At 38.4% G+C, this 27,141-nt stretch overlaps 1 protein-coding gene across 1 annotated transcript in view; it reads left to right on the plus strand.

The window, feature by feature from the left end:
• The first annotated feature begins 17,757 nt into the window (after positions 1–17,757).
• CLDN18 (claudin 18) overlaps positions 17,758–27,141 on the plus strand; it is a 34,600-nt gene continuing 25,216 nt past the window's right edge. The window contains exon 1 of the mRNA XM_004037716.5: positions 17,758–18,030. Coding sequence (XP_004037764.2) covers positions 17,811–18,030 — 220 coding nt within the window. The 5' untranslated portion in view covers positions 17,758–17,810. The remainder of the gene's footprint in view (positions 18,031–27,141) is intronic.

Below are 27,141 nucleotides of genomic sequence, written 5' to 3' on the forward strand. Positions count from 1 at the left end.
ACACAGCTCCTCACCAGCAATGGAACAAAGCTGGATGGAGAATGACTTTGATGAGCTGAGAGAAGAAGGCTTCAGATGATCAAACTCCTCTGAGCTAAAGGAGAAAGTTCAAACCTATCGCAAAGAAGTTAAAAACCTTGAAAAAAGATTAGACGAATGGCTAACTAGAATAACCAATGCAGAGAAGTCCTTAAAGGGCCTGATGGAGCTGAAAAGCATGGCATGAGAACTACGTGACAAATGCACAAGCTTCAGTAGCTGATTCGATCAACTGGAAGAAAGGGTATCAGTGACTGAAGATCAAATGAATGAAATGAAGTGAGAAGAGAAGTTTAGAGAAAAAAGAATAAAAAGAAACGAACAAAGCCTCCAAGGAATGTGGGACTATGTGAAAAGACCAAATCTACATCTGCTTGGTGTACCTGAAAGTGACAGGGAGAATGGAACCAAGTTGGAAAACACTCTGCAGGATATTATCCAGGAGAACTTCCCCAATCTAGCAAGGCAGGCCAACATTCAAATTCAGGAAATACAGAGAACGCCACAAAGATACTCCTCGAGAAAAGCAACTCCAAGACACATAATTGTCAGATTCACCAAAGTTGAAATGAAGAAAAAAGTGTTAAGGGCAGCCAGAGAGAAAGGTCGGGTTACCACAAAGGGAAGCCCATCAGACTGACAGCTGATCTCTCAGCAGAAACTCTACAAGCCAGAAGAGAGTGGGGGCCAATATTCAACATTCTTAAAGAAAAGAATTTTCAACCCAGAATTTCATATCCAGCCAAACTAAGCTTCATAAGTGAAGGAGAAATAAAATCCTTTAAAAACAAGCAAATGCTGAGAGATTTTGTCACCACCAGGCCTGCCCTACAAGAGCTCCTGAAGGAAGCACTAAACATGGAAAGGAACAACCAGTACCAGCCACTGCAAAAACATGCCAAATTGTAAAGACCATCAAGGCTAGGAAGAAACTGCATCAACTAACGAACAAAATAACCAGCTAACATCATAATGACAGATCAAATTCACACATAACAATATTAACCTTAAATGTAAATGGGCTAAATGCTCCAATTAAAAGACACAGACTGGTAAATTGGATAAACAGTCAAGACCCATCAGTATGCTGTGTTCAGGAAACCCAACTCACATGCAGAGGCACACATAGACTCAAAATAAAGGGATGGAAGAAGATCTACCAAGCAAATGGAAAACAAAAAAAGGCAGGGGTTGCAATCCTAGTCTCCAGTAAAACAGACTTTAAACCAACAAAGATCAAAAGAGACAAAGAAGGCCATGACATAATGATAAAGGGATCAATTCAACAAGAAGAGCTAACTATCCTAAATATATATACACCCAATACAGGAGCACCCAGATTCATAAAGCAAGTCCTTAGTGACCTACAAAGAGACTTAGACTCCCACACAATAATAATGGAGATGTTAACACACCACTGTCAACATTAGACAGATCAATGAGACAGAAAGTTAACAAGGATATTCAGGAATTGAACTCAGCTCTGCACCAAGTGGACCTAACAGACATCTACAGAACTCTCCACCCCAAATCAACAGAATATGCATTCTTCTCAGCACCACACCGCACCTATTCCAAAATTGACCATGTAGTTAGAAGTAAAGCACTCCTCAGCAAATGTAAAAGAACAGAAATTATAACAAACTGTCTCTCAGACCACAGTGCAATCAAACTAGATCTCAGGATTAAGAAACGCACTCAAAACCGCTCAACTACGTGGAAACTGAACAACCTGCTCCTGAATGACTACTGGGTACATAACGAAATGAAAGCACAGATAAAGATGTTCTTTGAAACCAACGAGAACAAAGACTCAACATACCAGAATCTCTGGGACACATTTAAAGCAGTGGGTAGAGGGAAATTTATGGCACTAAATGCCCACAAGAGAAAGCAGGAAAGATCTAAAATTGACACCCTAACATCACAATTAAGAGAACTAGAAAAGCAAGAGCAAATATATTCAAAAGCTAGCAGAAGGCAAGAAATAACTAAGATCAGAGCAGAACTGAAGGAGATAGAGACACAAAAAAACCTTCAAAAAATCAATGAATCCAGGAACTGGTTTTTTGAAAAGATCAACAAAATTGATAGACCACTAGCAAGACTAATAAAGAAGAAAAGAGAGAAGAATCAAATAGATGCAATAAAAAATGATAAAGGGGATATCACCACTGATCCCACAGAAATACAAACTACCATGAGAGAATACTATAAACACCTCTATGCAAATAAACTAGAAAATCTAGAAGAAATGGATACATTCCTCGACACATACACCCTCCCAAGACTAAACCAGGAAGAAGTTGAATCTCTTAATAGACCAACAACAGGCTCTGAAATTGAGACAATAATTAATAGCTTACCAACCAAAAAGAGTCCAGGACCAGAAGGATTCACAGCCGAATTCTACCAGAGGTACAAGGAGGAGCTGGTACCATTCCTTCTGAAACTATTCCAGTCAATAGAAAAAGAGGGAATCCTCCCTAACTCATTTTATGAGGGCAGCATCATCCTGATACCAAAGCCTGGCAGAGACACAACAAAAAAGGAGAATTTTAGACCAATATCCCTGATGAACATCAATGCAAAAATCCTCAATAAAATACTGTCAAACCCAATCCAGCAGCACATCAAAAAGCCTATCCACCATGATCAAGTGGGCTTCATCCCTGGGATGCAAGGCTGGTTCAACATACACAAATCAATAAACGCAATCCAGCATATAAACAGAACCAAAGACAAAAACCACATGATAATCTCAATAGATGCAGAAAAGGCCTTCGACAAAATTCAACAGCTTCATGCTAAAAACTCTCAATAAATTAGGTATTGGTGGGACATATCTCAAAATAATAAGAGCTATTTATGACAAACCCACAGCCAATATCATACTGAATGGGCAAAACTGGAAGTATTCCCTTTGAAAACTGGCACAAGACAGGGATGCCCTCTCTCACCACTCCTATTCAACATGGTGGTGGAAGTTCTGGCCAGGGCAATCAGGCAGGAGAAAGAAATAAAGGGTATTCAATTAGGAAAAAAGGAAGTCAAATTGTCCCTGTTTGCAGATGACATGATTGTATATCCAGAAAACACCATCGTCTCAGCCCAAAATCTCCTTAAGCTGATAAGCAACTTCAGCAAAGTCTCAGGATACAAAATCAATGTGCAAAAATCACAAGCATTCTTATACACCAATAACAGACAAACAGACAGCCAAATCATAAGTGAACTCCCATTCACAATTGCTTCAAAGAGAATAAAATACCTAGGAATCCAACTTACAAGGGATGTGAAGGACCTCTTCAAGGGGAACTACAAACCACTGCTCAACGAAATAAAAGAGAACACAAACAAATGGAAGAACATTCCATGTTCATGGATAGGAAGAATCAATATTGTGAAAATGGCCATACTGCCCAAGGTAATTTATAGATCCAATGCCTTCCCCATCAAGCTACCAATGACTTTCTTCATAGAATTGGAAAAAACTACTTTAAAGTTCATATGGAACCAAGTCAGTCCTAAGCCAAAAGAACAAAGCTGGAGACATCACGCTACCTGACTTCAAACTATACTACAAGGCTACAGTAACCAAAACAGCATGGTACTGGTACCAAAACAGAGATATAGACCAATGGAACAGAACAGAGCCCTCAGAAATAATACCACACATCTACAACTATCTGAGCTTTGACAAACCTGACAAAAACAAGAAATGGGGAAAGGATTCCCTATTTAACAAATGGTGCTGGGAAAACTGGCTAGCCATATGTAGAAAGCTGAAACTAGATCCCTTCCTTACACCTTATACAAAAATTAATTCAAGATGGATTAAAGACTTAAATGTTAGACCTAAAACCACAAAAACCCTAAAAGAAAACCTAGGCAATACCATTCAGGATATAGGCATGGGCAAGGACTTCATGTCTAAAACACCAAAAGCAATGGCAACAAAAGCCAAAATTGACAAATGGGATCTAATTAAACTAAAGAGCTTCTGCACAGCAAAAGAAACTACCATCAGAGTGAACAGGCAACCTACAGAATGAGAGAAAATTTTTGTAATCTAATCATCTGACAAAGGGCTGATATCCAGAATCTACAAAGAACTCAGACAAATTTACAAGAAAAAAACAAACAACCCCATCAAAAAGTGGGCGAAGGATATGAACAGACACTTCTCAAAAGAAGACATTTATCCAGCCAAAAGACACATGAAAAAATGCTCATCATCACTGGCCATCAGAGAAATGCAAATCAAAACCACAATGAGATATCATCTCACACCAGTTAGAATGGCAATCATTAAAAAGTCAGGAAACAACAGGTGCTGGAGAGGATGTGGAGAAATAGGAACACTTTTACACTGTTGGTGGGACTTTAAACTCGTTCAACCATTGTGGAAGACAGTGTGGCAATTCCTCAGGGCTCTAGAACTAGAAATACCATTTGACCCAGCCATCCCATTACTGGGTATATACCCAAACGAACATAAATCATGCTGCTATAAAGACACATGCACACGTATGTTTATTGCGGCACTACTCACAATAGCAAAGACTTGGAACCAACCCAAATGCCCAACAATGATAGACTGGATTAAGAAAATATGGCACATATACACCGTGGAATACTATGCAGCCATAAAAAATGATGAGTTCATGTCCTTTGTAGGGACATGGATGAATCTGGAAACCATCATTCTCAGCAAACTATCGCAAGGACAAAAAAACCAAACACCACATGTTCTCACTCATAGGTGGGAATTGAACAATGAGAACACTTGGACACAGGAAGGGGAACATCACACACCGGGGCCTGTTGTGGGGTGGGGGGAGTGGGGAGGGATAGCATTAGGAGATATACCTAATGTAAATGATGAGTTAATGGGTGCAGCACACCAGTATGGCACATGTATACATATGTAACAAACCTGCATGTTGTGCACATGTACCCTAGAACTTAAAGTATAATTATATATATATATATAGACTGTTTTTCCTACCTCTTCAATGCCTCTTTCAGTGATATACAGTTAAAACCAGGTACTGGGGTGTTTGCCTTCCTTTTGGTTCTTATGAAGGTCATTTTTTTGTGTAGATAGTTGTTAAACTGGTGTCCTTGTGGGGTGGGGAGACGATCGGTGGAGACTTCTATTCCACCATATTGCTCTGCTCCCTCTAATAATTTAATTGTCTGTTTCCTGCCTCTCAACTGTGGGCTTCCTGAGAGCCAATACCATGTCTGTATTTTTCTCCATTGAATCCCCACCACTTTGCAAAATTATTACAATGCTTACTAATCTTTTGAATAAGTGAATGTTTTAGTAAACATACTTGCATATAAATTGTACCTAATCTCTCAGTACCTCACTTTCTTTACCTGTAAAGTTGGAATATTTAGAATGCCCATCTCATAGGGTTGTTATGAAGATTCAATCGAGCTATGCCTCTGAAGTTCTTGAAGAATGCCTGGTACGGTGTAAGTACTCAATAAATGTCAGCGGCCATTATTATTATTTCTTCACATTTAGATGCTCTGTGTGAATTTGCATTGTGTAAATTGAGGAAGAAGCTGGATGTGAGATCTGGGTACACATGGTATGTAACAGGGACAGGTGCAAGGAAGCAGGATCTCAGAGGCAGAGATGATGAGAACCAAGCTGCTCAGGAAACTGCAGAAATCTTGAGTGGGACTTTGGAGATCCATGAGCTATAGAATGAGTGATAGAACTATCTTATCTAGATCTTAAGAGGCCAAGTGCTCTGGGTAACCAAGTATGTACATAGACATGCATAGCCACATTCAGGAGAACAAGTCTTTCTTTAGGCATAGAGCAGTTTCACTTCAAACCGAGAAAAAAAAATTTTTATACTCCATTTACTTCTTCTTACCAAACAAATAAACATATTCTGCAGAGATACAACTCTGACTCAAGCATACACCAAAAAAAAAGAGAGAGAGAGAGTTCCTTACACATCAGTACACTTGGATTATAAGTATACAAACATCTACGTTATGGTTGGGTATAACAATGCATTTTCTCCCCAAATAGCAAGTGGGTATGTACTTTACATATGTGTAATTATAGTGTGTTAGTTAACGGTGGTGCCCAGAACAAAATGCAGCTTATGCTGAAGGACTATTACAGCATATATCTCTAGTGAAATTAAAAATTGCTTACAACTTAAATGCTAGGTTTTTTTCTACTTCTTCCCATCAAGATTTCAAAAATCAAAGATTGTAATTTTTCAAAAAGTAAACACTGGTAAAAACCTAAATAAACAGTGGGAGAAAGGTTAAATAAATATGATACATCTACATGATAACATATTAAAATTTATGCTTGCAATGGGTTTTAATGAAGAAAATATTTTTGACAAATATAAAGTTAAATGAAAAAACATAATAAAACGTGTATGTGCAGTCTGATCCCAAATATGTTAAATGTATGTATTCAGGGAAAGAAGACAGAGGTAAATAAAAACAAAATGTTAACAATAGTATCTCTTACAGGAATCTATGCTTTGTTGGCTTGAGGAATGTTTTTCCTTTTATTTATTTATTATTAGAACTTGCTTTTTTAGAACAGTTTTAGGTTCACAGCAAAACTGAGAGGAAGGTAGACATATTTTCCATATACACTGTGCCCCTATATCCCACACATTAAGAGCCTCTCCCATTATCAACATCCCCCACAGAGTGGTACATTTCTTGCTATTGACAAACCTTCATTGACACATCATTATCATCCACAGTGCATAGTTTACTTTAGGGTTTACTCTTGGTGTTGTGCACTGTATGAGTCTGGACACATGTATAATGACAAATGTGTAATATATCCACCATCATAGCATCATACAGTGGTTTCACTGCCCTAAAAACCCCCTGTGCTCCACCTATTCATCCCTCCTTTGGGTTTTTTTGTAAATTTTTTATTCTCTCACTTTTATATTACCGTTTATATTACTTTTGTGGAAATAAAAAAATAAACATTGTAACTTAAAGAAAACCTTTGTGAAAGAAAATGCAGGTTGGAGTCTTAATTGTCCCCATGACTCAGAAACCCTTTGAGTAAGTTTTTAGCTCCCCTGAATAAAAGCACCTAAAGGTGAACCTGCAGTTGATGTGTTGAACATTGGGAGGTGGCAGGAAGGCAAGCAGGCCTACAGCTAGTCAAACAGAAACCAGCCCTCCCTACCTTGTTTGCTCTCTTGTCTCACCGTCCTCGTGATTCCTGAGAGCAGGAAACAGAGTCCGCTCCTGATACTGAAAGCAGCTTAGATAAAGCATGTGTGGTGGGTAAATGAAAACCTCTATGGCCATCAGCCCTAACACTTCCCGCACGGGGGATTTCCTCCCATCTTAGAGTCATCACAAAGTTAATTTATTATATACATTAACTAGAGGTGATTTAATTTTATATTTAAAAAAAAAAATTTTGAGACAGGGTCTTGCTCTGTTGACCTGGCTGGAGTGCAGTGGTGCCATATTCACAGTTCATTGCAGCCTCGACCTCCTGGGCTCAAGTGATCCTCCCACCTCAGCCTCCCAAGTAGCTAGAACTACAGGCACATGCCACCATGCCCAGCTATTTTTGTATTCTTTTGTAGAGATGGAGTTTTGGCATGTTGTCCAGGCTGGTCTCAAACTCCTGAGCTCAAGCAATTAGCTCACTTTGGCCACCCAAAATGCTGGGATTACAGGTGTGAGCTACCGCGCCCGGCCAAAAAAAAAAGTTTCTATGTAACCTAAGAAGTCAGAGGGGAAATGCCTCCTCCATTCATGCATTTAAACACTTTGGTTTGGAAAACACAGTCCCTCTATGGAACCTTTACTACGAATGTTTTGAAGCACCACTGCCTGAAACTCAGGGGTTTTCTGGGACCTGGGACTTTCAGTCACATAACCAGGACAGTCCTGAGCAAATCAGGATGACTGGTCACCCTAGTGCTGTTATCAAATGACTCAAAAAGCTAACACTGAGCCACAGTGCCCTGTGACCTATAAGCCTATCAGAATCAGTGCAAGATTCTCCCTTGAGATTTATGGGTTTCCCTCTTTCCAGTCTCACGTAAGCCCTTCCCACACTGTACTCTGCAATTGAGCACAAGCCGTCAGTCATCACTGTATAACTATGGGGTGTACCTCGTATGAACAATAGGTAACTCACAAGCCAGCCTCATGCTGCTCACTTAGCTGGGTCCACATAAGCCAGATCCACTCCAACCAGAGTTTCTAGCTCCCTTTCTCTCCATAAGCTCCACCTCAATGAGCACTCACCAGTTCTTTTAATCACCCTACTTATTCCCCCAGCCCCAAGTTACACATCCTTTCTTCTCTTCTTTTTGCTCCATTTTAGCTTACTGCATTCTTTTTCCCTCTTTTCTCTTTGGTCCTAAGAAACTCATGCCACTCTCTCTTTGAGCCCCATGTCTGTGCCTTAGCCTCATGGCGCTATTCCTTTCCCCAAAGCCATCAGCCCTCCTACTTGCCAGTCTCCCTCTCTCAAGTTGCTCACACCTCATTTGGCCAACAATCTCCAAAAAGGGAGTGTACACAGCCCAAGAAAATAATCCACAGGAAGATAATCTCAAAACTTCTATTTATAATCATTTTTGTATTGTCCTCATTTAATTTTCATGTCAGGGTATGTTTTATAATGTATCTAATACATAAAATATATTAGCACATATACAGTCATGTGTCACTTAACGATGGGGATACATTCTAAGAAATGCATCATTAGGTGACTTTGTTGTTGTGTGAACATCACAGAGTCAACTTACACAAACCTGTATGGTATAACCTACTACACACCTAGGCTATATGGTATAGCCTATTGCTCCTAGGCTACAAACCTGTACAGTATGTTACTGTAATGAATACTGTAATCAGTGTAACACAATGGTAAGTATTTATGTATCTAAACATATCTAAACATAAAAAGGTACAGTAAAAATATGATATAAAAGATTTTTTTTAATGCTACACCTGGATAGGGCATTTACCATGGATAGAGCTTACAGGACTGTAAGTTGCCCCGGGTGAGTTAGTGAATGAGTGGGAAGTGAATGTGAAGGCCTAGGACATTACTGTAGACTACTATAGACTTTACAAACACTGTACACTTAGGCTACACTAGATTTATTTTTTCAAATTTTTTCTTCAATAATAAATTAATCTGAGCTTACTGTAACATTTTTACTTTATAAGCTTTTTAATTATTTTTAACTTTTGGACTCTTTTGTAATACTACTTAGGTTAAGACACAAACACATTTTGTACAGCTGCATAAATATGTTTTTTTATATCTTAATTTTTCCTTTTTTTTACTTTTTAAACATTTAAAAAAAGAACTAAGACACACATGCATTAGCATAGGCCTACATAGGGTCAGAATAATCAATATCATTGTCTTTCACCTCCACATCTTGTCCCACTGGAAGGTCTTCAGGAGCAATAACACTCATGGAGCTGTCATTTCCTGTGATAACAATATAGCCTCCTGGAATTCCTCCTGAAGTACCTGCCTGGGGCTGTTTTACAGTGAACTATTTTTAGTAAGTAGAAGGAGTACACCCCAACAATAAAAAGCATAGTATAGTAAATAGGTAAGAGTAGTAACATAGTCATTTATTATCACTATCAAGTAGTATGTATTGTTTGTATATAATCGTTATATGCTGTATACTCTTATATGACTGGCAGTGCAGTAGGTTTGTTTACACCAGTATCACCATAAACACACGAGTAATGCATTATGCTATGATGTTATGATGGCTGCAATGTCACTAGGCAATAAAAGTTTCTCAGCTCTATTATAATCTCTAGGGCCTACCATCATAAGTGCAGTTCATCATTAACCAAAACGTTATTCAATGCATGACTGTATACCATTTATAAATAATTACACATATCTGAGGACAAAAATTGTACCTTATTAATTTCCATAGCCCCGGTCCTTAGTGCATTACCTGACTCAACAATTGCTTTTTAGACAAATACATTCATGAATTAATCAAACGAATCTCATGCAATCAATCAATCAACCAATGTTCCTTAGTCCTTGTCCACAGAACATTCTAAATGAGCCACTTGTGAGTTCATAGTCATGGTCCTTAGGGACTTTTCATTGCTTTTCTTCTCTTCTGTCCCTGATGTGAATGGCTTTTCACCAGACACCCTGTCCCCACCTCTACCCACCTCAGTTCCTGCACCCTCAGTCAGATCATCTGGAGTCCTCAAGATCTTCTCTCTTTGCCTGTCTACATATTCTCCCAAATTCAGTATCTTTCCTCAAGATCACCTGCACCTCAAAAGTCACACTTCTGGCCCCCCTATCCTGGCATTGCTCCTCCTCAACAAACTTATTAGCGAGCATCTCACCAGCTGAAGGTCAGCTACTAACCCTGCAACTCCAAGCATCTACACCCATGCTGGTTCATGGACTATGATGGTCCGTGATGATGGTTTCCTTATGTGAAAAGAAATTAGATAAAAAATGAGGACAATGTTAAACATAGATACAAATGATATATATCATTTATATATTATATATATCATCATACATATATCATTTGTACCTATGTTTAACATAGGTACAAATATATATATTATAATATATATTTTATATATATCTTACCTGTTGAAGACTGTCCTTTATTCTGAGATTGTGGTTTTCTATCATTTCACATTAAAATATTATTTATCTTATAAATGATGTGATATGGTCATTAGTTATTATCCTTACTTAACAAAATAATGATTTGCCAGTCCTCTTTGAGTCCTGGAATCCTTTATATAAAATTTACTCATTTATAAAATCCAAAAGTCTAGGGATTGCCAAACCACCAGCAAACAGACAATGTTTTGTTTGATTTGTTTTTAAGGTGGAGAGAGAAGTTGATTCCCAGGGTAAAATATAAATAATTCAGAAGAGGTTGCAGACGAAGCCTTCCTGATCATGCCTTAGCACATCTCTTTCCTACTGGCATATTTTAGAGATGTGAGAGCACATGAGGACCTGGGGCAATGAGCATCCATGAGGAGGAAAGGTCTCAGAAAAAGACAGACAGGTGAGGAGGGTAGGGGAGCCTGAAGATCACGTGTGGTGTCATCACACCCTTGCCAAAGGCTGATTCTGTCTTAGAATTCTTGTCCTAGAAAGGCCTCCTGTATCTCAGGGTACATCTTAACATAGACATGTGCTGGCAACCAGGAAAACATGGTATTATGGATAATGTTCATAGTTTTGCTGCATCTTGCTTTATGTCAATGGAAGCAATGTTTGAGTTTACCAACCAAAACCCTGCTTGGCAAACAAACAGATCTATTTCATGTCTAGCCTGAGAAAATACATATTGTTCAAATTCTTTCCAAATATGCCTGAATTTATGAACTTTTAGGTGTATTTTTTATCGAAAATCCATATGCTATTAGTCACTCAAACTGGGGCTCAAAAATATAGCAAGAACTAGGAAGCCAGTGAATAATACTGGGCATATTTTGGTTTGCGATGCTTTCTGGCTTTAGAATGGAACCTTGAGTCTGCAAATTGGGGAGGGTGCTTGAGCCACTTACACCTCCTGTCTATAGTCAAGGGAGTGATGTCTTGTTACTCCCACAAGCCAAACCAAGTAGAAATGAGTCACTACTTAGCTGAATGCTGTCCTTGGAACGCCCACCTTAGGCTGAAACTCGGAGTTCAATGATCGTTTTTCTGAGTTATATCTGACCCATGAGCTTATGACAAGAACATTCTGAGTTTCCCCTCCAGAATCTGGGATGGGCATTTTTTCTGGAAAGAGCAGGTGGGCTCTCTCTTCTGGAAAATTGAATTTTTTTTCAGAGCCCACACTTAGTGCTAGAGACCTCTGAACATAGTGGTATTTAGACTGTTATTTTTCAAACTGTTCCTATACTGTAGGTGAGAAATATTCCCTATGTGCCTGGGAATCAGATTGGTAAAATGGGGCAAATAAAATCCCTCAACACCGTTAGAGTTAGCACAGACACTTAGATTGTTTCTGCATCTTGGCTATTATAAACAGTGCTGCAATGAACGAGTGCACAGATAAATCTTTGAGGTTCTGATTTCATTTCCTTTGCGTATATATCCAGAAAAGGGACTTCTGGATCTTATGGTAGCTCTATTTTTAATTTTTTTGAGGAAACTCCAGAATGGGTTTCCGGGATGGGTGTAACAATTTACATTCCCACCAACAGTGTACAATAATTTCATTTTCTCCACATCCTTGCCAACACTTACTATCTTTTATCTTTTTGATAATAGTCTTCCTAACAAATGTGAGGTGATATTTTATTATTGCTTTGATTTGAATATCCCTGATGATAATGATGTTGAGCACTTTTTCATATATCTGTTGTCAGTTTCTATGTCTTCTTTAGGAAAATGTCTATTCAGGTCATTTGCCCATTTTTTTAATCCAGTTGTTTGTTTATTTGCTATTAAGTTGTGTGAGTTCCCTATATATCTTTTATATTAACCCCTTATCAGGTATACTGTCTGCAAATATTTTCCCCTAGTCTAGGTTGTCTTTTCATTTTGTTAATTGTTTGCGTTGCTGTGCAGAAGCAAATGTAGTCCCACTTGGCTATTTTTAGCTTGATGTAGTCCCACTTGGCTATTTTTCCTACTGTCGCCTGAGCTTTTGGTGCCATATAAAAAGAAAATTATCAAGATGAAAGTCAACAAGCTTTTTCCTGATGTTTTCTTTAAGGAGTTTTATGGCTTCAGGCCTTACGTTTAAGTCTTTAATCCAATTTGAACTTATTTTTGTATATGGTATAAGGTAAGGGCCCAATTCTATTCTTTTGTATGTGAATATCCAGTTATCCCAACACCATTTACTACCCTTTCTTTTTTGTGTATTTTTGATGCCCTTGTCAAAAATTAGTTGACTGTATATTGCTTGGAATTATTTCTGTCCTCCATATTTTGTTCCACTGGTCTATGTGTCTGTTTTTATGTCTGTAGCATACTGTTTTGATTACTATAGTTTTGTAATATAATTTGAAATCAGGAAGTGTGATGTCTCCAACTGTGTTCTTTTTCCTCGAGATTGCTTTGGCTCTTTAGGGTCTCTTGTGGTTTCATACAAATTTTAGAATATTTTTTCATTTCTGTGAAAAATGGCACTGGAGTTTGCTAGGGGTTATGCTGAATCTGTGTATCACTTTGAGTAGTACGGACATTTTAACAGTATTAATTCTTCCAATCCATGAACAAGAGACATCTTTCCATTTATTTGTGTCTTCGATTTCTTTCATTGATGTTTTAGAGTTTTCAGGCTACAGATCTCTCACCTCCTTGGTTAAATTTACTCCAAAATATTTTATTCTTTTTGATGCTATTATAAACGGTATTTTTTTTCTTGATTTCCTTTTTGGATAGATCATGATTGGTGTAAAAATGCACAACCAATTTTTGTGTTTCTTTTGTATCCTGCAACATTACTGAATTCATTTGTTAGTTTTAACAGGTTTTTTGTGGAGTCTTAAGGAGTTTTTATATATGGGATCATATTATCTGAAAACAGATCATTTTACCTCTTTCTTTCCAAATTGGATGTATTTTGCTTCTTTTCCTTGTCTGATTGCTCATGCTAATTCTTCCATTTTAAAATCAGGTTGTATTTTTTTTATTGTTGAGTTTTAAGAGTTCTTAGTATATTTTAGATAAGAATCTTGTACCAGATGTCTTTTGCAAATATTTTATCTCAGTCTGTGGCTTGTCTTCTCAATGTTTTGAGTTAGTAATTATTTTTATTATCAGTCTTTAAAGATATAATTCTATCCTTCTGGCTTCAGTTGTTGCAATTGATATAATAGCTGCAATTCCTTTCTCTCAGGATTTTACAGATGTAATTAAAGTTACTAATCAGCTGACCTTAAAGGTTTTAAAGGTTTTTCTCTTTGACTTTGGTGTTTTTCAATACTACAATACATCCAGGTGTGAATTTGTTTTTATTTACCATTCTTGGAACTCATTTAACAACATTAACATGGAATTTATGCTTTTCATTCATTCTTGAAAATCCTTAGCCAATAACTCATCAAATATTTTTTCATTCTATTTATTGTCTTCTTATACTCCTATTAGATGTGTGTTGGAATTTCTCATTCATTTTTCCATTCTCTTACTACTGTTTCATGTTTTCCACCTCTTTATTTCTCTGTCTACATTTTGCATAATTTTTTCAGTTCTATTTTTTACTTTATGAGTATTACCTTCAGCTGTGTTTAATCTGTTAATTATCTGTTTTTAGTTTTCTACTGCTGTCATAACAAATTTCCAGAAACTTAGCAGCTTCAAATAACACCCATTTATTATCTCACAGTTTCTATAAATCAGATGTCTAGCATGATATTGATTTTTGCATATGGTGTAAGATAAGGGCCCAATTAGTTTTGGGATATTCTGTTTAAGGAATTGCTGAGCTTCAATTAAGGTATTTGCCATGCCTGTGGTTCTCATATGGGACTTGGAGGGTTCTTCCAAACTCACTGTTGATTGGAAGAATTCAGTTCTTTGCAGTTGCAGGGCTGAAGTTCCTGCTTCCCTGTCATGTGATCTCCTTTCATCTTCAAGGTAACAATTGTGCATCAAATCCTTCTCATTCTTGAGATCTCTCTAACTTAACTTTCTGCTACATCTCTCCCACTCCATGTTCTACCTTTTTCTGCTGCTTTTTAGGGTTTATATGATTACATTGGGCTTTCCTGGATAATCTAAAATAATCTCTTTATATTAAGGTCAGCTGATTAGTAACTTTAATTACATCTGTAAAATCCTTTTTGCCATGTAATATATTATAGCCATGGGAGTAACACAAAGGCCAGAGATCATTGGGAAAGAGGGCAAAATTGTGCCTACCACACTATCCATTGAAGTTTTGTTTCATTATCTATATCCTTAATTTCTAGAAATTCTAGTGGGGAAGTTGTCAGATCTTCCTGTTCTTTTTTTATGGTGACTTTTATTTACTTATGGTTTTAGTTCCTTCTTTTATGATTTAACTGTATTATCTGATTCAAGAAGGGGTTTCTTGTAAGCATTTAAGTCTTATGATAGTATTCATAAGTAATGTGCCAGAGTCAGCTTGCAAGAGTTGATTCCATACATCTCTTCCCAACTTTGCATTTAGTGACTTTACATTCACATTAGTAGCTTGAAATCAGCCATGGTAGGAGAATTGTCAAAGGCTACAAATCGGAGTAATTTTTTTTCTTTTTAGAGTTGGTTTACTAGTATACCACTGGGTTTACTAGTACACCACTGTTTATGGCAGATTTTGAATTTTGGGTTTTGAGCTCAAGTTTGACAGGACTTTAAATGTCGAAATCTTATGCAACCTGCATTGAGGGTTTTGCAGTTGCCTCTGCAAATCATTCTAGATGTGTTATCAGCCTGGAATCACCTTTTAAAGCTACTTTCTTAGTGTAGGAGCTCCAGGGCCATGATGTTCAGGGTACAAATTCAAACCCCAGTCACATTACAGAAAGAGGCTTTTGGTAATATAGTCTCAGAAGATTTTTTTCAATTTTTTTCACACATGGACCAGCTCAGGCAAAGCCTAACAAGCTTCCTTGTTTTCTCTCTGGGCCAGTGAACTGATTTTTCTAGTTCGTTTCTTCACTGTATGAATTTTTTAATAGATTATTGAGGGAATCTAAGACAACAGTTTTCAAATTATGTTCCCTGGATCCCTGTGGGATTCTAATAAGTGATCTTAGAGGCTACTTCATGGAGCAAGAGAAAAGTTTCTTCAACCCATAAATCAGAGCAGCATGCCCTTCCTCCTGCCCTCCCACTGCCACACAAGCATATACATGCACACACACATGAATGCACACACACACACACTTTTAATCTAAACGATATATTTGTCTTCCTGACAATATCATAGTCAAAGAAAGAGGTACCTCTTTTTTACAATTATGAACTATCTAACATATTCCAAAATCTTAACTTTAGAAATGGAAAGACTAGAACACAGAGATGTTAGCCAACAACGTATAATATAGCTCTGTGAGTTGGTGAAAAAAGTTGAGACTTGAGTCCAGGTTCAAAATAAGTAGGAATAATATTTGGACTAAAAAAAACCTTTAAGCCTTTTTGTAACTAGAGACACTTTGTGTGAGTAGGCTGCGGTTTAATTTCTGGATCAATGTGAAGAAACACAATGTGAGAGTGATCATCAATTGCTACAGCTTTCAATTATATTATCAGTCTGCCCTAGTAATATTTCCTAGTATTTTCTGAGTATAGTGCTCCACATGTAATGCTCAACATTTCACATGTATTTTCACATTTAATGTACAAAACAATCCAGAGAGATAAGCACTATTATTACCTCATTTTACACATGAAGATAATGTGGCTCAAAGAGGTTAAGTATTTAGCTGCTACCCATCCACAGCTAGTAAGCAATGGAGTGGGGCTTGAACCCAAGCTGTGTAGTTCCAGAGCCCAAAGGCCTTCTTGCTTCTTACCTCTGCTGTCTTCCTTCCCGCATGGTTTCTCCATTGATTAAGGCACTCAGGTGCCACAGAAGCTGCAAACAGTTTAACCACATTAACTAGTCAAGTCCATCAAATAACTACTACAGCTGATTCTCATTAACCATGTGTACCATATTTTCAAATTTGCCTACTTGCTAAAACTTATTTTAACTCCAAAATCAATACTCATGGCACTGCTGCAGTCATAACAGCATGTGCCGAGGGTGAAAATTTTGCATTGCCCAAGTTGCATGTTCCCAGCTGAGGCCCAGTAACGTGAAACTCTTCCTTCTTTTTTCAGCTCTCATACGGTAAACAAGTGTCCTCTTTGAAGTATGTGTACGGCCACGTTTTTCACATTTTTGTGCTTTTTGTTGATTTCACTGTTTAAAATGGCCCCCAAGCATAGTACAGAAGCACTGATTACTGTTTAGAAGCACAGGCAGGCTGTGCTGTGCCTTATGGAGAAAATATGTGTGTTAGATAAGCTTCATTCAGGCATGAATTTCACTGCTGTTCGCTGTGAGTCCAATGCTAATGAACCAACAATTTATATTAAATAAGCTGTTTTTAAACAGAAATACACATACAGTAAGTTTATCTACTGATGATGAAAATGTTGTGACCAGAGAGGCTTGCAGGAGCCTGACCCTGTACTTCCCCTATGGGCAATGATTCAGTATTCACTAATTCGGTGTTCTTTGTGACTTTATAGAACGTAACTACCATGATTAACTAGAATCAACTATACCTTATTATGCCTCATAACCGGCCTTGCCTAAGTTTTTTAACTAAGGTGGCAGCATGTATCTCAGTCCCCAGGGCCACATGGATGAAGCCCTTGTATCTCCAAGTATTTTGTGGCTTAACTACTGGAAGCCCTGCCTGACCAATCTGCAGTGCCTTCCGGGCAACCACCTCTGCACTTGCTTTACCCTCTACAGAGGGGAGCCTGGTTAATCAGGAAAGAAACTCCCTCAAAAGGTAAACAGTGAGTAGAGTGTACATATGGCGGAAAACAAATGACTCTTGGTACCATATTGTGGGAATTATCTCACTTCAATAGATAAAGGAGTAGGGCAAGCCCAGGTGGCACTGGTGAGTAACCGCCTCCATTACATGGTCTGTTCCTGACGTGTACACCAGCCTCTCAGAGAAAACTCCATCCCTACACTCGGCAGTCTCAGAATTGCGCTGTCCACTTGTCGTGTGGCTCTGTGTCGACACTGTGCGCCACCATGGCCGTGACTGCCTGTCAGGGCTTGGGGTTCGTGGTTTCACTGATTGGGATTGCGGGCATCATTGCTGCCACCTGCATGGACCAGTGGAGCACCCAAGACTTGTACAACAACCCCGTAACAGCTGTTTTCAACTACCAGGGGCTGTGGCGCTCCTGTGTCCGAGAGAGCTCTGGCTTCACCGAGTGCCGGGGCTACTTCACCCTGCTGGGGCTGCCAGGTAAGGGCCAGGTGTCTGGCTGGCTGGAGGGAGAGATTGGAGGTGGAGAGGAAACTGCAGCCTCTGTCTGGGCACCACGACAGGGACTGCTGAGGAGGGAGGAACTGCGATTCATGTTTGACAGGGGCAACAGCCACCTGCACCAGGGTGGAATAGGAGGACGGGAACCTTAGGGAGAGGAAGTTTCTGGAGCTGTCTGAGCTCCTGTTCCCCTAACTGGATGGTGCCCAATTCTCCCAGAGGAACTTATTTTTTCAATAACTCCTATGTGAGCAATGGCATAGTCTCAATCACCCATAGGAACAGGACTCAGGAGGCCCAGACTTCGGCCACTTTGTTCCTTCAGCCCCGGGATTCCCCCTCACTGAGTTGGGGACTGCCTATCTCCTGAACAGAGTTCCATCTTCAGGCCTCCTTGTGCCTGACCTCAGCTTCCAGGGACACCTAAGTAAGCAACAGCAATAGAAATCGGGCAGAAGAAGAAGGCAGAGAAAAAGAACTAGGTGGCTGTGTTTCCCTGGGACGTCAGATGGGCCCCTGCACTGGGGCTCCAGGTTCCCGATCTCCAGAAAATATTGGCGACAAGGAACCAGACTCAGGGCGCTCTCTGCACACGGGCTTCTGCTGTGGCAAATGGGCGCTGCCATGCAGGGAAAGGTATTGCAGGCTGCCGTGCCCCCTTCTAGGGATTGGCATATTCAATACACAAGGATTGTGTTTATTTGCTTAGTAGATTGGTCATTTTAACTAGAAGAAACATTCAAGTCACAAGAGTAGAGAATGTTAAAAATGTCTTTCACTCAGATAAGAAAGACAATGAATAAATTTGTCGTTTTTATTTTTGCTTATTTGTTTCTTTCATAAATACATATTGAAGTCTTGAGAGGGGCATTGATCTAAGGGGGGCAATGTAAACAGGATCAGAAATGGAAAATATGGGGCTTTCTCCTCCAGGAATTTGCCATTTGACTGCACGGTCAAGACTTAGACACACAAAAAAGGTAACAACAGAAGACTTGAATCATACGGTGATTTATTCTTTTATACATTCAACACTTATTTACGGAGAGCTTCCTATAACCTCGGGAATCTGTGGGCCTACCATTCCCAAAAATATAAAAGAGTGCACCAGGCTGGATATGACAATATGCCAAGTGAGGGAGACAGAGGGCCAGTGTGGCAGGAGAAGAGGGTGAAACTGCAAGACTCCATCAAGGTAGAAAAACCACAAGTGTCTTGTGAAAAGGAGTTAAGATTTGGAGATGGCAGCAATACAGAAAGGAAAAACAGCATGGGCAAAGCCATGAGGGGGCCACCGCCCAAGTCTTACTCAGGGGCAATGAGAGAATGACCTTGGCTGGAGAAGAAGGTTTATGTGGGGACGATTATGGAGAGCAATGGGTGCCAGGCTAAGGTGTTTGGAAGCCATTGAGAGGTTGGTTGGTTGGTTGGTTGGTTGGTTGGTTGGTTTGGGATTGTGGTATTTCAAGGATATTAATCTGGCAAGAAGATGCTAAAGAGATTGAATCAGTAGGACAGTCAAAGGCAAAGGCAGTAGAACCAAAGTGAGAAGGAGGGACTGGGTATAAACAGCGGAACGTGAGCCGGATCGGTGGGTTACTGGCAGCTGGTCAGTGAGGTCTCCCTCCACTAGGTACCAGAAGGAAGGTGAACCTCTTCCACGTTCCCATGTCCTGCTGACCCCTCCTTAGCTCTTGGTCTAACCATTTGCCACTGAGATTCTCCCTCACTGCAGATACGAAGTGCCCAAAACCTGCCCAGTGGCTAGGACCTGGGTCGATGCAGTTACAGGCCATAGCGGGGAGAATCAGCCTATGGCTGACCTCATGCCACACACAGCACCTGCAGTGATATCTGAGGGCTTCATTCTGCTTCACAAAGGGAAAATAACCATGACAAATCATGCACTAGCACTTGAGTAGGCAACTGCCTTACAATATTTTGTATAATCTCTACAGCCACTTTGTTAGTTTGGTACTACAATTATCATTTTTGAGACAAGAAAACTGATTCTGAGTAACTTGCCCAAGGACACTTGCAGATGTAGCCAGAGCTAAAACCCTGTCCTGTCCGCACCTAAGCCCTGGCTTGCAGCCCTAATAGGGAGCCCTAAACACAAAGCAGAAATCTCTCCTGACCCAAGTAGAAATTCCCAGTGTGGAAGCACCTTCCTGTCCTCATCTCTTGCCTAAGTCTGATGCTGCAGGCCCATATAGAATTCTCCTTGAATGAGGTCCTGGACTAACAACAGCTGTCAACATCCCCCCATTCTTTTTTTTTTTTTTTTTTTTTTTTTTTTTCATATTTTTAGTAGAGACAGGGTTTCACTGTGTTAGCCAGGATGGTCTCGATCTCCTGACCTCATGATCCGCCTGCCTTGGCCTCCCAAAGTGCTGGGATTACAGGCGTGAGCCACCGCGCCCAGCAACATTCCCCCATTCTTATGCTGGAGAGATAGGGAGATGGAGGCTCAGAGGAGCAAGGTGATTCGCTCAGGCTCAAAGATCTAAAAACGAACCAGATTGAATCTACCTGTTATGCCTTCTCTTAAAACGTGTGTGCGCATGTGTGTGTGCAAAATAAAACTCTTTGACTATTTAATAGTTTATAGAAGTATTTTTCAAAGAGAATATAGATTATAGAATCCCTTTTAAGAGAAAAAATTCTTGCATACCATCAAGGTTGATCTAAAGTATACTTACTTTAATGTTATTTTAATATATACAAGTATAACAATAGACTTAAATTCCTTATGCATATGTCTTATACAAGTACAGAAACCACATTTGCAAATGTAAGATACATAAAACTAAAAAACTAATAAGCCCAAATTTAAAATGTAACTGAGTGTGAGAGATAATGTTCATTTTCATTTGGGGTGAGACAGGACAAAGATACAACCTCAAACAAGTGGATTTTTTTTTTATTTCACCTGTTTTAGTGTTCAACCTTGATATTAATGACATAGATTCTCTATTCACATAGAACTGTTTTACAAAATAATATTAACTTTAAAGTAATCATGCCTCACACTTAGCCACCACCCTCTCAGCGAAGCATTCTCTGATGTCTGGGGTAGTGAGGTGTCTACGACTTGGTAGTTCTCTGCAATGGTCTTCCTTGTTTAAGGAAAGATTGTATTGTGGTGCTCCTGAAATCCAGTTCGAATGGCTATCTTAACCCACTTATTTCTAGAATTAGACGGAAAAAAAAAGTTGTTTGGTGTGTATTTACTGCCAATAATTGTTGCAATCAGGTCTGACCAAAGACAGGCCTGTGAAATGCTTGCAGGTGATGCTAATGTACTGACCGCCAGTGTGCAGGCATTTGAGTTTGGAGTTCCCCCAATTCTGTTTTCTGTTTAATCTACATGACTCTGTTCATTAGCAGTTGAGGATGTCATTTGGCTGTCCTCTGGTGCAAATACGATCATAAACACCAACATAAACATAATCCATAAGTAGCCAGCCAAAGGATCTGTAACATTCTTGTTTTAATTTGTTTCTCATTTCCATTGAAATGAAAGTATGGAATTTTTAAATTTCCATTGAGAAGTTAACATACCCTGAGGATGGAAACACAGACACTTAGGCTCAGAGGGAAGAAGACAGACAAAACCAAATCTTCCAGAGAAACCCTAGGCATAAAACTGGTGGTCACCTTCCTGGGCAAAGTCATTTCACTAGGCCCATAACCAGTAGTCAACCTTTTCTGGGCTGATTGGGTTTAGACAAAGTCCCTTCTTGGAGAGATCAAGGAACAAAAAGCAAAGGTCTTTGGTCCTTTAACACACATGGAAATAATAAGGAAATAAACAACAACATACAAATTGTGGCATTAGAAGAAATATTTATTCATTCAACAAACATTTACTGAACACCTACTATGTCCCAGGCTGTCTGCACATAGGGAATATAGGTGTCAAAGGGCTCATGAATCTAGGAAGACAGACATACAGTAAACAGTCTCAACCTCAGCCCTATTGACATTGTGGGCCATATAATTCTTTTCTGTGGGAGCCTCTCCTGTATACTGTAGAACATTTAAAGGCATCTCTGGCCTCTACCCACCAGATAAGAGTAGCATCAATACACACCCACACCAGTTATGGCAACCAAAAGTGGCTCCATGCATTGCCAAATGTCCTCTAAGGGGCAAATCATCCCTGGTTAAGAACCACAGCAATAAATTGTAGTAAGTGTCATGTCTGGTACAGGGTGCAGACCGTGAAGAAAGGGAAGGCTTCCAAAAGGAATGACAGCTGCACTGAGTTAATAACAACAGATATGAATTACCCAAGAAGATAAAGAGGCAAAGAGTTTTCCAGAAAGAGAGACCATCATCTTGGAAAATCACAGTGGCATGAGAGAGTGTACTATGTTAAGAAAATTAAAAGCACTTAGTTCTGCTTATATGTGATATGGGCTAGGGCAGGTGGAGTGCACAGTACAATGAGATACGTTAAACGCTTAAGAATAATATGCTTAAATATTTGGCAAAATCAAAATGAAAAAGTTTTACTAAGAAATTGTTTAAAGATTTCGTGGAAATATATAATACAGGCTTCTAGATGGGGCTATTATTAAAATGTAAATTTGTCCCTAATTAATGTGTAACGATAATAATAATAGAATTTATTAAGACCTTGCTATGTGCCAGGCATTGTTTTGAGAAATTAACATATGCCTGCTCTGATTTAGCTGGAGAGACAGGAATAATAAAAAAAAATTTTAAAGAAATTAATATATGCCTGTATTAATATACATAACTTACATAATTATAAAAGTTTAGGCCAGGCGCGGTGACTCACACCTATAATCCCAGCACTTTGGAAGGCCAAGGCAGGGGAATCATTTGAAGTCAGGAGTTCGAGACCAGCCTGACCAACATGGTGAAACCCTGTCTCTACTAAAAATACAAAAAAATTAGCCAGGTGTGGTGGTGCACGCCTGTAGTCCCAGCTACTCAGGAGGCTGAGGCAAGAGAATCACTTGAACCCAGGAGGTGGAGGTTGCAGTGGGCCAAGATTGCACCACTGCAACAGAGTGAGACTCTGTCTCAAAAAAAAGAAATTTTAGATAAATTACCTATACATATTTTAATCTTTGCAACTACCCTATGAAGTAAGTAGTAGTATTATCTCCATTTTATAGGTGAGGAAACAGTCACAAAGAGGTTAAAATATTTGCCTAATGGCACTGTGGTAGTAAATGGCAGGATGAAGATTCAGACCATACAGGCATTCTTCAGAGCCTCAGCTCTTCTCCTTTACAAGAATTCTTATCAAAATACTGGCAAGAGTTTCCCCATGGGAACTTGACAAAGTGTCTAAGTATAAGAAGAAGCAGACAAAAAAACGAAAGTTTTTTTTTTAAGTATAATAAAGTGATGGGCTAACGTTGCCAGATATTCAACCAAATTTTAAAGCTCTGAAAGTTAAAAGTATGCTTTGGCATAAGGATGGACAAACAGATTAATGGAACAAAATCTAAAATCAGAAAGACATATATGTGAGTTGAATACAAGATAGAGGAGGTTTTACAAAGCAATGAAGAAAAAGGAAGTTTATTTAGTTAATGTTGCAGAAGTTATTGACTAGCTTTTTTTGAAGGAAAGAGTAATTACAGTATAACTAACAAATATACCAAAATAAATCCTAGATTAATTAAATATTTAAAAATATAAGATAATTTTAAATATTTTAAAATTATAAAGTAATTCTAGAATAACTATATCCTAAATGGAAATTATTCTCTAAGCATAGAAATAGTGGAGGAAAACACAAAGAAAAAGTAAATTTATTTGACTACATCATTCAACAAATATTTATTGAGCATACTTTATGTACCAGGCACCAGGAAGCACATAAAATAAAATACATTATATGTTTTTTTCCTAAATCATGAATGGAATTTAAAAGCAAATAATCAATGGGAAAAGATGTTTTTAGTAATTACAGCAATGTATTAAAATCCTTAACAAATACATAGCTCAGATAAACTGATAGAAAAAGTGCTAAAATTCTAGTAAATCAATGAGGAAGGAATACAAACTGACAATTCAAGAAAAGAACAAAAATCAAATGCTTCATACAAACTTGTTGGGTTTTTTGTTTTTTTTCTTTTCTATTTTTGATGATGAATTTTTTTATTATTATTATACTTTAAGTTCTGGGATACATGTGCAGAACGTGCAGGTTTGTTACATAGGTATACATGTGCCATAGTGGTTTGCTGCACCCATTAACCATCTACATTAGGTATTTCTCCTAATGCTATCCCTCCCCTTGCCACCCACCCCCCTAACAGGCCCAGGTGTGTGATGTTCCCCTCCCTGTGCCCATATGTTCTCATTGTTCAACTCCCACTTATGAGTGAGAACATGCGGTGTTTGGTTTTCTGCTCCTGTGTTAGTTTGCTGAGAATGGTTTTTTCTAGCTTCATCCATGTCCCTGCAAAGGACATGAACTCATATTCATTTTTTTCAAAAAGGCTCAAACTCAGTAATTAAAGAGATGCAAGTTAAAACAAGTAATCATATACATATATAACTTACCAAATTCACAATGTAGACTAGAATGTAAAGAGATAAGAACTTTCAAACACTGCTGTTAGGATAAAATTCACAGAAAGCAATATGGTTGTGTATAAAAAAAAGATTTTTTAAAACTTCACAGTTTTTGACAACTTAATTTCACTCCTAGGAATCTATCCTAAAAGAGTCATCAGAAATGCTGACAAAGAGTTATATGTAAGATGTTCATCATAACATTGCCTTTTATTCAAAAAAATGGGGGAAGGTACAATCTAACTATATAAAAATAAGTGAATAATAGCACTTCTATATAATGAAATACTAACACACTCATATTAAATGATGTTTACAAGAGCTTTGGTGAAACTAATACAATTAAGTGAAAAGAGCAAAACATCAAACTATATTATCCTCTAATTATGTAAAAAAATACATACAGATAATTGATAAGAAGGAAGTATGCCAAATATTTTGTCTAGGGTTTAAAATTGTGAGCAATTTGTTCAAATTCTCTCCAAATTTTCTATTATGAACACCAAAAGGTGAAATTAAAAATTAGGGACATATGTGGTAATATTTTTGAAGAAAAAATTAATAGATGTGTCAATTATTTTTCTCACTAGTATATTCATTTTATTTCTTCCTAATTCCTAGCTATAATATTTTCTATTGTTATTTATGCCACCATTTTTGCCTAATTACCATAGACAGTGTTATAAAAAGTGGTGGAAATGTTTTCTCCAATGTCAGTAAAATAATATAAGCTCTTGGAAACTTACAACCTGAAATGACACTGCCAGGGCTGTATTTAAACCTGAATGCAGGGATGATTTCCCCTAGGAAGTCAGCAAAAATTTAGCTCCATTTTAAAGGTGATTAAACAAAGTTTACCAACCCCATTATTGTTAAACAGAATCAGACCCGGACTTATCTGGTAGAGATACATTGATATGTTTCAATAAAGCCTATTGCCATAAATGAGAAAGTCATATTTTCCTCTGCAGACCCCCATTCATTTTTTGGCAGATACGGCTAAAACAGTAGTCTGCTCAGAGCCCAGAAAACTTACCAGGAAGTGAAAAATCCTATCCTCCAGGTGTTTTAAAACACATCAGTATTTATTTCACACAGAAGAAGTGTGTAGATTTACAGTTTCCCTCTTCTCATTCAGTATTCTGCCTAGGTAGAGATAGTCTTAGTTTACCCTTTAAAATTAACTTTTTCTATTTTCAAAAAAGTGTCACTGTCACCATTTCAGCCAAGAAAGAAAATTTAATTCCTTATTATCTGAATAACATTTTTCCCTATTTTGAAACTCTGCATGAAAACATTTGCATAGGGAAACTGGGGGAGGACTTGCCATAGATGAAAAATAGATAACTTTAATCAAAAATTTTTTTATTTTTCCATCTTCAATCTGTTTTTGGTGGTATTCTACCACATGTATATGTATTGTCGGGGGAGGGTTAGACAAATGTCATAAGTTGAACATCTGAAAATCAAACCAATAGAGCTTTTTAAGAATAAAAGGATACAATTTGACCTAGCAATCCCATTACTGGGTATATACCCAAAGGAATATAAACGATTCTACTATAAAAGCACATGCACACATATGTTTATTGCAGCACTATTTATAATAGCAGAGATGTGGAACCAACCCAAATGCCCATCAGTGATAGACTGGATAAAGAATATGTGGTACATATACACCATAGAATACTATGCAGCCATAAAAAGGAATGAGATCATATCCTTTGCAGGAACATGGATGAAGCTAGAAGCCATCATCCTCAGCAAACTAACACAGGAACAGAAAACTATACACTACATGTTCTCACTCATAAGTGGGAGCTGAACAATGAGAACCCATGTACACAGGGAGGGGAACAACATATACTGGGGCCTGTCAGGGGTTGGGGGGGTGAGGGGAGGGAACCTAGATGATGGGTCAATAGGTGCAGCAAACCACCATGGCACATGTATACCTATGTAACAAACCTGCACGTTCTGCCCATGTATCCTAGAACTTAAAGTAAAATAAATTTTTTTAAATGAAATAAATTTTTAAAATGAGGATTAAAAAGCCTGCCTGTTGGTTGAAATAAAAGTAAGATAGACTCTGTCTATGGAAACAGTGGTAGAATCATTCCTGAATTATTCCAACAACAGTTTTCAACCTAATTGGTCAATCTATGCCCACCAGCAGAAACCAGTGTCACTTCTAACTGTCCCCTTCCCTCCTTTTAGAATTGGCCTTGTAACAACTCAAGGGACACACAGCCATCAACATTCCTTCACTGTAGATCATGTAACTGTTGCTTACCCTCTTATTTTAGGCTTTCTGGCTCATGCTTCACTCCCTAGAAACACTGATCACAGAACCTAAAGTAAGGTGTGCAGTGAAGGGGAGTGTTGCCTCCATTCAAATTAGGGGTAGTTCTTCCCTATTTGCTCTCTGTGTTTGCTGGGAATAATGCAGTGGGAGCGGTGGTTGGGTGCACCCAAGATAACAAAATGTCCAGACACAGAGGCTCATTTCCTGGAGAACCTGTA

This window comes from Gorilla gorilla, chromosome 2, assembly GCF_029281585.2.
Source record: "Gorilla gorilla gorilla isolate KB3781 chromosome 2, NHGRI_mGorGor1-v2.1_pri, whole genome shotgun sequence".
In the NCBI taxonomy this organism is placed as follows: domain Eukaryota; kingdom Metazoa; phylum Chordata; class Mammalia; order Primates; family Hominidae; genus Gorilla; species Gorilla gorilla.